This window comes from Ammodytes marinus, assembly GCF_949987685.1.
Source record: "Ammodytes marinus genome assembly, chromosome: 2".
Classification (NCBI taxonomy): Eukaryota; Metazoa; Chordata; class Actinopteri; order Uranoscopiformes; family Ammodytidae; genus Ammodytes; species Ammodytes marinus.
Genome location: NC_137231.1, coordinates 6,462,123 through 6,474,367, shown reverse-complemented (window position 1 = coordinate 6,474,367; position 12,245 = coordinate 6,462,123). Strand labels below are relative to the sequence as shown.

Below are 12,245 nucleotides of genomic sequence, written 5' to 3'. Positions count from 1 at the left end.
GATGAGGGTCACCATGTCTGTGGGCTGCAGCCCCTCCTGCTGGGTGACCTCCAGGGCCTGCACAGACACTTCCAGCAGGGCCGAGGCCTGGGCCAGGCTGCTCACACCCAGCCCTGCCTGGGAGGGAGGGAGGGAGGGGAGACACAACAAGGCTCTTCAAACTACTTCTTCCATTTCATCATCATATATCGATTCCAAAACCTGCTTTTTTTTCAAGATTCTAACTCAACATCTAGATCTTTGTTTTATAAAAGGATGTAAATGTAGGAAATAATAGATAGTTAAATATTGCCACATTTCCATAGTTATTCAAAGACCTGTGGTGTGTGCAGTGTGTACCTGGGTTTGGTTGGAGAGCTTGGTCAGATGGTTCATAAAGGCAGTGGGCTGAGAGGTCTGAGAGTCACTCATCTGCTTCATCTTCAGGTAGCGCTCTGTGCAAACAACACGACGTCAGTGTGTATGATGTCATGACAGGATGCTCTGCTGCAGTTCAACCCAGAGCCTGCTCTAGCATCCTGGAATCAAACTGGAGTCAATCTGACCTCTGAGCTCTCTATCCACATGGGGACTTCCCCTCAGTCAGGGATCAAGTATTTGAATTTAGTTACAGAACTGGCACATTTTTCCACACATCTTTTTAAGTCATGGTCAAAGGGTCAACACTCATTTATGAGGCATTACGGTTTCATTTGGGTTATTTGAAATAATTGTTATCAACTGGCCAAGCTTCAGGCTGACATACAGTATAAAAGGTAAATTTTTTCTTTTATCTATTCACCTGCAGTGTCTCACTAATATTAACAATCGAAATGTGACAGTGTGTGCGTCTCACCCATAGATAGTATATAAACCTCACCTCTGCTGCTCCTACAGATGAAGGGCAGGGGATCATTGCAGTCTGTGAGGCCGACCAGCGGGGCCTGATCTGGGCCGCCCTGTAGCGTCCTGCAGCCCTGCAGCTCCATCTGCTGGTGCACTCCTGCTCACACACACACACACACACACACACACACACACACACACACACACACACACACACACACACACACACACACACACACACACACACACACACACACACACACACACACACACACATTCAAATCAACACACAATCACACATACAACAATCACACATACACAACAAGACATGAGTCAGCTTGAATGTGTTTCAATATTTACAATGGTGACAACACAAGATTCGATACAAAGAAAAAAATCAGTGAATACCTCCTCATGATCCGCTATACCTGTCCGTACTGTGAGTGTGCTCTAAAAAAAAGCCATCGTTCATGCACCGCCTAGGCTCTGTAAACAGGCATGTTCCTATGTATGGTGGGCTACCCTTTGTTTACATTCCAGTTTACGGAGGCTTAGGCTGTGTATTAAAACCAGATTTTTTTTCTCCAACGCACACACAGTATGAACAGGTAGTGGATTGTGAGGAGATAGTCACAGATTTTGACCAAAAAAATAAAAAATAAAGAATTAAAGAATCATGAATTATTATAAATACATTAGTTTGAATTCAAACTTGAATTGTTATTGTAAAAAGTCCCGTCTGCGTGGATCTGAGTGTAAGAAGAAAAATAAACTTGGATATGTGGGGGAGTTAGTGTTCACCAATGCATGGAGCTCTGTCCTCCCCCTAGCTGCCCCCACACTGCTGGAGCTGTGGGAATCCCCTCTCTCCCTCCCTCTCTTTCTCCCTCCCTTCCTCTCTCTTTCCCGGTCTCCCATTCACTCCCCTCCATTCAGTTCGCTCAGTCATCCTAATGTGTCTCTAGGTGTCTCTATCTCAGACCGATCAGACTAGATTTACGGGCCTATTTAGGGAGGAATTAGTCTCGAATGAGTCCCAAGACCAAGGCACTGGCTACTCCTGCGTGTAACCAATGCTGGATAAGTAATACTACCTATTTACTGATCATGAGGATGCAACACATTATAATGCAAAGATTTAAGAAAATGGAAGCTGCTCCCTTGGTATATGATATGAATGTAAATCAATGCTAAAAGAAAATATGGACAATGCTCTAACAAGAACCAATAGCCAGTGTAGAAATCACACATGATATTAATATGTGGAATAAATAATCCAAACAAGAGCAAAATACACTGCTACATGCAGTGGTATAAGTTGTTATGCTTTATACAAACATATTGTATAGTATACAAAGTGGAAAATACTGTAAAGTAAATACAATAGGGTTGCAGCACCAGACGAATGTTACCGCCGGTTACTTGGTGTTGAGGCAAACACCGATTATATAACTGGCCACATCGTGTTTCTGTACTGAAATAGACATAAAAGCCATTTGGTTCATTTTTGCGTATCAGTGGTAAGACCCACATTCATTACATAAATAACCTATTTGTAAAAATCAATCAATCAATAAAAATATAAATTCTTAGAAAATAACCAAACTGAAACGGTCTGCCCAGTCACAGTGGAGCAGAGTCTAATCATGTGACTCTGAGGAGAGTTCACCAACAAGACCATGATGGCGGAGGATTTGCACAGTACACTATTATGTTGAATAATATGATAAGGAGGAGACAGACTTCAGTTTAGAGTGAAAGCTAAGTGAGTCATTTGTGTAATGGACAGTGTTGCTACAGTTAAACGTCTCCAACATAGAGAATCTGGTGAAATGGAATTTGTAAAGATGACAGTTAAGTAAGGAATATTCAAAATTTTATCAGCAAAGGTCTCCTGACTTTAAGTCCTATATTGCCCAAAATGCAAATCATTCAGAGCCTGATTTAGATTTAGTTTTTTTTCCTACCGAGATGCACTGCAGATGTCTACAAATAGTCCATAAAGAGAGGGTGTTATTGTGGGAATTTTGGCCATACATTTGATCAGTTATTATTACATCGTACTTACTGAGCGATGAAGTGCTAAGATGTAGGAACACAACATTGCTATGAAGTAAATGATCTGTCACTGCAGAGGAAAGCTGTGTGCATGCTCATACTGTATGTTAAGTACATTATGTCAACATTAACCTCCAAGTCAGACTGTAAAAAGTTTTACTAGTTCTGCTTTTCTTCCAAGACCTGCATGTTGACCTGTTTGTTGTTCCTTCAACACTCAAGCAATTAATGTGTTGATTACAATATTATTACCACAACACAGCCAATACAGCCAAAACTACAAAAACGAACATTTTATAAAAAATATCTGACAAGATATGGATACTCACCATGGTCTATGACGGCCTTGACCAGAGTAAACCTCTACCTTCGCCTAGTATAATATTAAAACTACCAACGTCATTTCTTTCAGCCAACAGCATTCTGATTTTTCAAGCTTTGTATGACAAAGGTTTGGCTGTCAGAGGGCTGAAGACTAGTATCCTTAATGTGTGCCTCATTTCCAATGGGAATTTACCAATGACACAGCTTGGGTTTTAACAAGAGCTAACACACACAGAAGTTGAACTTGAAGACCCTGCCAGCCTAGCCTCTTACATTTTTAAACCAGGGTTATTTTTGGAACAAACGCTCACTAAAAGACATACTGCCCCTCAGCAACATCGATTGGTTATAACCATAGATAGTATATAATAGTTATAACGGAGGCAGTTTGCAGATTCTTTGGAAAAGACAAGTTTGTGTCACCCATTAGGAGATGCTGGCTTGTCAGAGACAGCTACTGAAAAAGAGATGGGACCAATGCAAAGCAATATTGGTATTGGGTCAGATATTGGTGTCACTTACCTTACCTTGGACTGATCCTAGTACCTGTAGTGGAGCAGATAAGTGCTACAATCTTTCAATTTGTGATACAAGCGTGGAAATTGGCATGAGCAGTCTCCATGGGTCACTTGACAAGAAAATGATCCGAGACAAGAAATGAAAAAACAAAAATTTGAATGAAAAAAAGCCAATAGGCTACATTTCTATGAAAACAAATTTAAATTCAAAATGTCAAATGTCTCGGACAATTTTCTTGAGAAGTGACCCATGGAGACTGCTCATGCCAATGTTCACGCTTGTATCGACAACTCAAAGATTCTGACGAAAATAGGCACTTTGCTGCTCTACTACTGGTACCAATCCAAAGTCCGTTTTTTTCTCTCAGTCTTTCTCTGCTAACTTGGTTGTTTTCATCCTTTTGTTTGCTTTTGTAAAGGCGCGGTAGAGTCGTAGAAAATCGGCATTTTTGCATAGGGAACGATTGGTTTAGGCGCGTTGATGCGTTACTCGCGGTAAAGCGGTGCGTTGGGCGCGGTGGCCGCGTTACCAGCGCGCTTACCGCACCAACGCATAAACGCGCGAGTTCAACAAATTTAACTTTTTACGCTCCAACGAGTGACTTAGCCGCGATAGCCAATCAGCTTGGAGAATGACCCAACGTCACGGACATCGGCACGGGGGGAGGACAGTGTACACAGAGGCTGAGAAACACAGAGGAGGAAATGTATTTGCGGGCGGCTGGTGCTGTATGAAGCTGCTCGGGCAGTGGCGTGCACAGACATTTTGGGGGGCAGGTGCTCAGAGCAAAATAAGGGCACTTTGTGCAGCATAACAACAAGGCATAAGGATACCTTTTCTGCAGGCAATTGGGAATCTCCGAGCCAAATAACACAATATTTATTTTGATGGATGATCAAATGATTTTAAGGTTGATTGTACATAGACTGTAAAAAAAAAAGAAAAAAAAGGGCACTTGATTGGTCCAGGGGGCAAAGGGCAGGTGCTCAGGCACCACTTGGGGTCTATCTGTGTACGCCCCTGCGCTCGGGGTTAGAAGACGTGGGGAAAGCGAGCCAGGAGAATGGGCTACCTGGTTAATTCAGTGAATATGTGCGGCTGTGCTTTAGCCGATAAACCAAGTTAGCACCGGTCGGAGAGCATTAGTTAACTCACCCGGTTGTGTGCATGCGGCCACCACCTCCTGATAATGAACCCAAACATAACTGCTAAGTCCGGGGAACTTTCACGACGAAGTACAACGAAGCACCGGTGTTTATATCTACGCCAGCCACGGTCCCCTGTCACAGCCAGGTAGGGTAATGTAGGCTACTTGCCTTTATTTATCTGCAATGCTGTTTTAAGGCTATTTGTTCCGTGCAGTTGCTGTTTATTTATCTTTTGGCACAATTGTTGGCCGTGTTGTTGTTTTTGTGCAGACATGATCGCTGTTGTGTTGGGTCGGGTCTGATCGCAGCCATGGTTGATTAGGAGAAAAAATATATCGGGAGGGAGACTAGGCGCGTAGGTGCATTGGGCGCGTTGAACAATTTTTGACACAAAATGATCAAACGCCAGATTAGGTGCGCTGGGCGCGGTGGCCACCGCACCCAACCCGTTTGGTGTGTAGAGTTGTTGTACCTGCACAACAATACAGCCCTAATTAATTTATCACATTCAGATTTGGGAAGGAGCCAGCAGTTTATGTTATAGGGATTTTGGTTTTGTGGATAGGCCTATTCATTTCTTAACACATACATTAGCACTTAAATTGCAATATTTTCTTTCAGAGTTGAAGTTCTCACAAACTTCTGTACTGAGTTCAAATACATGTGTTCCTATACATATAAACCTTTTTGACTCTTTGTAGATTTTCTGGAATTTTAATTAGAATTGCTGTGTTACGTAAGCCTTATAACCTTACACATCACCACCAACAAAAGCCATTATATTGATTATGATATCGTACAGTATAGGTAACGGCAGATATCCCAAGCGCAGATATCGGAATCTAACGAAACTGAAAAATATTGGATCTGTGCATCACTATCCTGACATGGGATACGGCATACTTGTGATCCTTACCTGGGCAAAACAGAAGGACCTGCACCTCTTGGACCATCGGGTGTCTGCTTAGCTGCTCAAGGTTCCAGTTGAAAAGCAATTCCTGAGTCATGTTTGAACATCCGTTGAGGGCGAGGACGTGCCTTGATTCCAGAGAGACATTCCAAACATTCAGGTCGGTGATATTTCCAAAAAAGGGCTCTGTGAAATTCCCTCCAAATGAATCTTGGTCCTGACCCAGGATAAGTATGCCGTCCCCGTAGATGTCTCTAGAAGCGCCTGTGCCTGTACCCGTGTCCCTCCTGTCCCCGTCCACATAGATGGCCCAGTGGCGGCTGCTCTGGCTCCACGTGACGCAGACCTGATGCCAGGCGCCATCGTTGGGGAAGGACGCCTTATACGGCATGTGCTTCCCGTGGATGATGAGTGCCAGGAGGATGCGCCCCTGCATGTCCACCTGTCCTCTGAGCTGGAACTCGTTGGTGAATACGGGTGCGGCGTAGGAGAAGATGGTGGACACTTCATTCCACGCAGGGTCCCACTGAACGCGAACACACACGCTGATGGACGACAGCGGGGGGAAGGAGATGTTGACGCGAGCAAAGCCCTCGCGGGATTCCTTTGGGAAGTTTAGAGCTGAAAACTGCAAATCTGAACGAGAGGCAGAATAATTCATCGAACAACTTGCACATTAGAAGTTGTGTTAGTTATTTCTTCACGTCAGCTTGTGGTTTCAACAATTCGACTTACATTGTTTGGAGAGAGCCACAGGCTTGGATGCTACTTTGCTGGGATCCCTCACCCAGATAGGTGAGCGAAGTCCAGTCTGTCGAAGCAGCTCCAAGGCTCCTTCTCGCTCGTCCGTCTGGTCCAGGGTGGCAAGGGAACTGAACTGGCCTCTGCAAAAGCTCTCAGCCCTGGAGAGGGCCAGTGAGTCATTGACCAACTGGAAGGCCCAGTGGGAAGTTAGATGGGCCATTCTGGATTGTTCTAGGGAATCAGACACAGAAAAAGCATCACAAGAAATTCATGCATACAAAATAGTGGGGCATCAATCAAATGCGCATTTAATGATTTTTTGATGGATGGAATAGACTGAAAAGAGAAGCCACTAGTGCTATTAATTTAAACATTGGCCATATAAAGTAATTTACAGTCTCACCATGTGCAGTCCCCACTCTGTCTGGCCCATCATGTGTTGGCTCACTCTCACATACCACCTACAGGAGAAAAACTGTTGTTAAGAATGTTGTTTGTTTCAGATACATTAAATGTCAGCGCCATTCAAAGCTTGATTTCATCCGCCCTTTGAAAATAAATGGGTAATGTGTGCTTTTGAGATGAACGTATACTTCAAATACAACAATTGACAAGAGTCAAACATCAAACACACACACAAAAACATGGCTCTTGTTGATTTACATGGTATAGAATGAGAAGGTTATTATTACCACAAATGAAAAGAGTATGAGTCCAGTATGCAGGGCTCCAGTCATCTCTAAGCCAGTCTAGTCCTCAGCTGAAATACACCAAGAAAATTATATTTGTGCAGGATCCAGATGTACTTCACTTTAGAAAATTCATAGAGGAAATACAAGAACCAATTGGTTATGGGTATTTATGCCATTAATATCTCAAAGGTAGAGCTGCACATGGCAGGGCAAGCCAGACACATTGTTATAGTGTCATTCTTCAACAGGTCGTTTTCAAAGATCCTGGCGTGTACGTCCTGATTCATTGTTGCGTTCTTAGTTATAAAATCCCAGGTTCCTCCAATGCAGCAGAAAGTCTGGAAACAAATTCCATGTGTGGTATGATCAAATCCAAATCTTGTCCAGACCTTTCACAGAGTATCTCAGCTTCATTATCCTGGACAAACGGCAGAGGTTCTTGTGTCCTGACTGGGAGATAGCCAGCGATCCCAGTGCGTCTGTCCAAGAGTCCCAGTGTGTCTCCTGCCTCCCTTCGGACCCCTCACACCTCCCTCCCTCCTTTTCGTACCCTGAAGCGATCTGCCTTTGTCATGCAAATGCGGTCATTTTTTAAAAGAACCCTACTTACGCAAGCAGTGTCAAGCATTTGGCACAGAGAGTTCATCAAGAGCAGCAGGGCGGCTGACATTTTTACCACATTGCCCTTTTTTATGCCTTCTGTAGGACTCTGTAAGTTAATTGGAGCATCTGTTTTATTGCTGTTTTTCATAGTCAATAAAAGATTAGTAGTACTCATGTAATCAGTGTACACACCACTGTAAAGTATACCTATTTGGATGGCTTTCATGTGCTGGTTTTGTGCAACATGCTTGTAAAGCTTTTGTGAGCCTTTTGACGTCAAATGCATCTGTATTCACAATCCACCGGCCAAGTGCCTTTCACGGGCATTGGCAGACTACGAAATTGATGACAAAGCAATTGTATGGCTCACAAATGCAAACATTGGATCCCAAAATCTAGACTTGGGTAGAAGACAAAGAAGCTTAGGTAGATTAGGACAGGCAAGTGGCAACAACATGGATAAAAAAAACTGTCAGTCAAGTTAATCATTTAGGAATTACCAACACTGACATACCTATCATCAATCCTTATTACTGTAATTGGCAGACTTGTTCCTAATGAGATACGATTTGTTAAAATACTTGAAGCAGAAGTAAGCAATATATTTTTGATTATATACGTCTCACGTCGCTCTATATATATTTAGCGATCACTTATACACAGTGCTGGATTCATAACACACATCTCCCAGTCACTCCGCTCTTTGATACATCAAACATTGGAATAAAAGAACTGTACAATTGTAAATGTATTTCTGTTAAAGGTCTACGTGACTCCAAAGTTTGCTATACTACAGTACAAATAGTCTAGCTAGCTAGCAAAGCCTCCCATTGGGTTTGACCTGTTTTGTGACTCTCAACTTGCACCAGAGCGTCATTCACCTTCACATAATCATGACATAAGTTTGTCTAAACTCTTGGCTCATTTAGTTCCTCCATTCTTCTGACTGCTTTTTTTTGTTGTTGCAATTTCGCCATCTAGAACTCAACAATTCACTTAGTGAGTAACATTATCACAACCGCAACAATCTTTTAAAGTCTTGCCTTGCATGGCCACACACACACACACACCTGTCTAGACAGACTCACACACAGTGTCTGATGTGTACTTGGTAGTAAGACTTCTCGAGTAAGGCTTTAACATCCCTAATGCCCGGAAAACAGTGATCCAGACAAAGACGGATTGAGACAAAGCCAGCCATTAGTATTCCACCTTGGTATCCACTCTCATTGGGAAAAAACTGGACTAGAGCCCAAAGGAACAAAGGCTCCTCCAGACTGAGACTCCTGGACATGGCTCTCCCTCGTGCTCTCCTCTCCTGTTGCCTATTCATCTCACTGAACAACTGCTTTCTCCTCCAATCAAGCCAAGCCAAGTTGTGAAAACCCAAGCGTTCACTCTTCGGTGTTTACACTGAAGAGTAACGGGTAAGGGAACAATAGGTCCTGGAAGGTTTCTGCAAAGTACAACCAGGAATTTATGTCCCTAAAGGGAAATTTTTGTTTGGGATTTTCTGCCTCTGCGCAAATGGAATAGAATAGAATTGTGTATGCTGTATACTGGCAGCAGGTAAAAGTGATACGAAAAAAAGCTGCACGAATATCTCTATTACTTTGGATTAACCATAGAACACACTGGAGTATTTGTAGGGCTATGGAGTCATCTGTCAGGGACATTTTAATGTTAACCAATTACCACTTTTCAAAGATAAAAAAAAAAAATACAAATGACTGATTAAGAGTGTGTGACAAATTAATAATTGAAGGTAATTACAAATATTTGTGGTTTTTACCTCTCGGGTCGAAGAAGTCAAATTCGAACCACCAAGTTTAAATGTGAACTTTGACCAATGTATTGCAATGCTAATTGCATTTGTATCTACCATCTAATCAAAATATCCCATTAAATTAATTCAGATTTGGAAACATCTGAAATAAAGAACTTCCATCTTAAAGCCATAAAAGATAGATAGGGATTAATATAGATAGATAATATTTGTCCATGAAAGGAGTAGCATGTGAGCAAACGGATGCATTCATATGACTCTGTGTACATGTAAAGCATGTCCACTGCACGAGAATGTTCCTCGGTTATTTTCTCGTCCAACCAAGTTTGTCCGCAAACAATAGATCATGAAACCAGATGCCAAACTGCTGTGTCACTGCAGTAAAACCCATTAAAAGTCCATGTATAACACTTAACCACCACATTAAAGCTGCCATCTGGTCTTAAAAAAAGACAGGACAACATCTTGTGGTTGAAGTTCCAGGGTGGGATCCCAACACAGTAGCGCACAGGATGACTTTATATCTCACAGGACAATGTGATTGCTGTGGTTCCTTTGCAGTGGATAGTGAACATAAAGGCATGTTGTACTGTTGAGATATGCAGTCAGAAGAGGAAGAGTATCACCTTGTCATACTCCTCAAGCCCAGCAGGATGGAGCCCAGGCAGTAAGTGTGTGCCTGTAATTATCTCTCTGTATGTGATCAATGTGTTTAGCCCCACACATGCAGCCTGTTCCAGCAATTCGCCAGCATTCACATACATACATACATACATAAATGATGCTGCTACAACTTGGCCAACAAAGTTATTCTCAATCATACTGAAGCGATTGCAAAGGTAAAGTTTTTTTAACTTTGCTTTTACTTTGAAAAGTTAAAAGACACACTCTTTTGATAGAAAGCAATATCAAAATCCAATGTCAAATCGAAATATGAACCTTTTTGTGAGTGCCTCAGAACGTCTTCCTTTGTTGAGATGTTGTAGCAGTTTTTATTTTGAAGGTCTGTTGTTGATTGAATTTCACCACGGACAAAGGAAAAACTTGTTTGAAAAAGTAGTTCAAGCCAAAACCCCAAAAGTAACATTTTTTTTAATAGATGCCTATAAAGACCCAGGTTGCTTAGATAGAGGAACGAAAGAAGGAAACCAAATTTTCCTCTAACCCCAACACTAGTTGCGGGTGTTGCAAACTCCTTGTAAAGAGGACAGCTGGGTTAAAGAGGGAATGCCTGAGTGGGTCGACCGCAAATCCAGTGAAATGGGTCATAAAAACAGAAGCAGGCAACAGAAACACAGAGCGAGAGAGATGCTGAGGCCATTCCCCGTGCATCCCAGAGCAACACAACGTTCACACAAAATGACGGAATGGCCCTGACCTATACTTCACTACACTCAACATCTGGGGGATTTCTGTTGAGAAACAATTTAAGGTCAAAGTCTAAATTTACCAAATGCGTCCTGCTTGGTCAGCCTACACACTCGTGCATAAATGATTGCAGTCTTATTATATGTACAGACATAATAGCAACATATCTGGAGGTTGTGGTGAAAGTGGGGTAATGTTGGTGTGTGTGTGTTTGTGTGTGTGTTTATGTTTATTTATAGAGTGTTTCATTACACTATCAGCCCCTAAGCTTAGAATTCAAACACTTTTTATCCACACTGTAAACCCCAATGAGTAAGCTGCACTAAAAAAAAGTCATTAAGTTGCCTTCATTTGTTTGGAGTTGATGAACTTAAAAGTCAAATGTTTTCGAAACTTCAATATTTGGACAACATGCGACACACCTTTTGAATACTGTTCAATTAGAGTCAACTCAAATATTTTCATTAAGTATGAGTCAAAAAGTTTTCAATCACATCTCCAATGGGATCAACTGGACTGCAGTGTGCTGGGTGAAGTCAATTACTTCTCTCAGCACACTGCAGTTCAGTTGATGAGCAACTGACTGAGCATCCAGGAGAGGGCCGTTCAGTTTCTTTTGGAGCCATTTCAACACATAAACATCTTTAACCAATGTGTGTTTTAACCACGCGGAAGAGTTGCAGTCCTCCATGCGTGATAGATAGTGTTCTGGATTTTTTATTTGAGTTATCTGGCCTGGCTATTTCTTGCCTGAAGTCAACAAAAACGGCCTTTTGGTCGGCGCTCTCTTAATCGACATGCTTGGCCCCAGTGAGAAGAAGCTTCACAAAGGAGAGGCTGGGCTAATTGACCTCCTCCTTCTCGCTCTTCCCTTCCACACTGTAACTTTGCTTCCACTGCCTCCCCTAGTATATTTCCATGACAACCTGGGGATTGTAAGAGCGGTATGGAAACGTCAAACAAACTCGGTGGGCTCGCATCGTCACACACACAAAGGCCAGTGACCTACATGTGGAGCCAGAGAGGAAGGCTGTTTCCCAGAAGAACGTCGGCCCAGTGGAGCAATAGAGGAACGGGACAGAAAGACAGTGACAATCCCCCCTATCCCCACCAACCATCCCCCCCCCCCCCCCCCCCATCCAGATTATTTTTTTTTCATTTTGCATCTCACACAGCTGCTTGGTTTGCTGAACAGACCTGAAATGAAGTTGACTCTCTCTCTCTCTCTCTCTCTGTCTCTCTCTCTCTCTGTCTCTGTCTCTCTGTCT

General features: G+C 42.6%; 1 protein-coding gene across 1 annotated transcript in view; it reads right to left on the bottom strand.

Annotated features, from left to right (window-relative positions):
• Positions 1-7,265, bottom strand: part of adgrd2 (adhesion G protein-coupled receptor D2) — a gene marked incomplete at both ends in the record, with an annotated part of 33,818 nt that extends 26,553 nt beyond the window's left edge. The window contains 7 exons of the mRNA XM_080049658.1: positions 1-117; positions 340-434; positions 860-982; positions 5,791-6,420; positions 6,520-6,759; positions 6,932-6,989; positions 7,221-7,265. The exon at positions 1-117 is cut by the window's left edge and continues 162 nt beyond it. Of these exons, the coding sequence (XP_079905784.1) occupies positions 1-117; positions 340-434; positions 860-982; positions 5,791-6,420; positions 6,520-6,759; positions 6,932-6,989; positions 7,221-7,265 (1,308 nt within the window). The remainder of the gene's footprint in view (positions 118-339; positions 435-859; positions 983-5,790; positions 6,421-6,519; positions 6,760-6,931; positions 6,990-7,220) is intronic.
• Between the last annotated feature and the right edge of the window lie 4,980 nt (positions 7,266-12,245).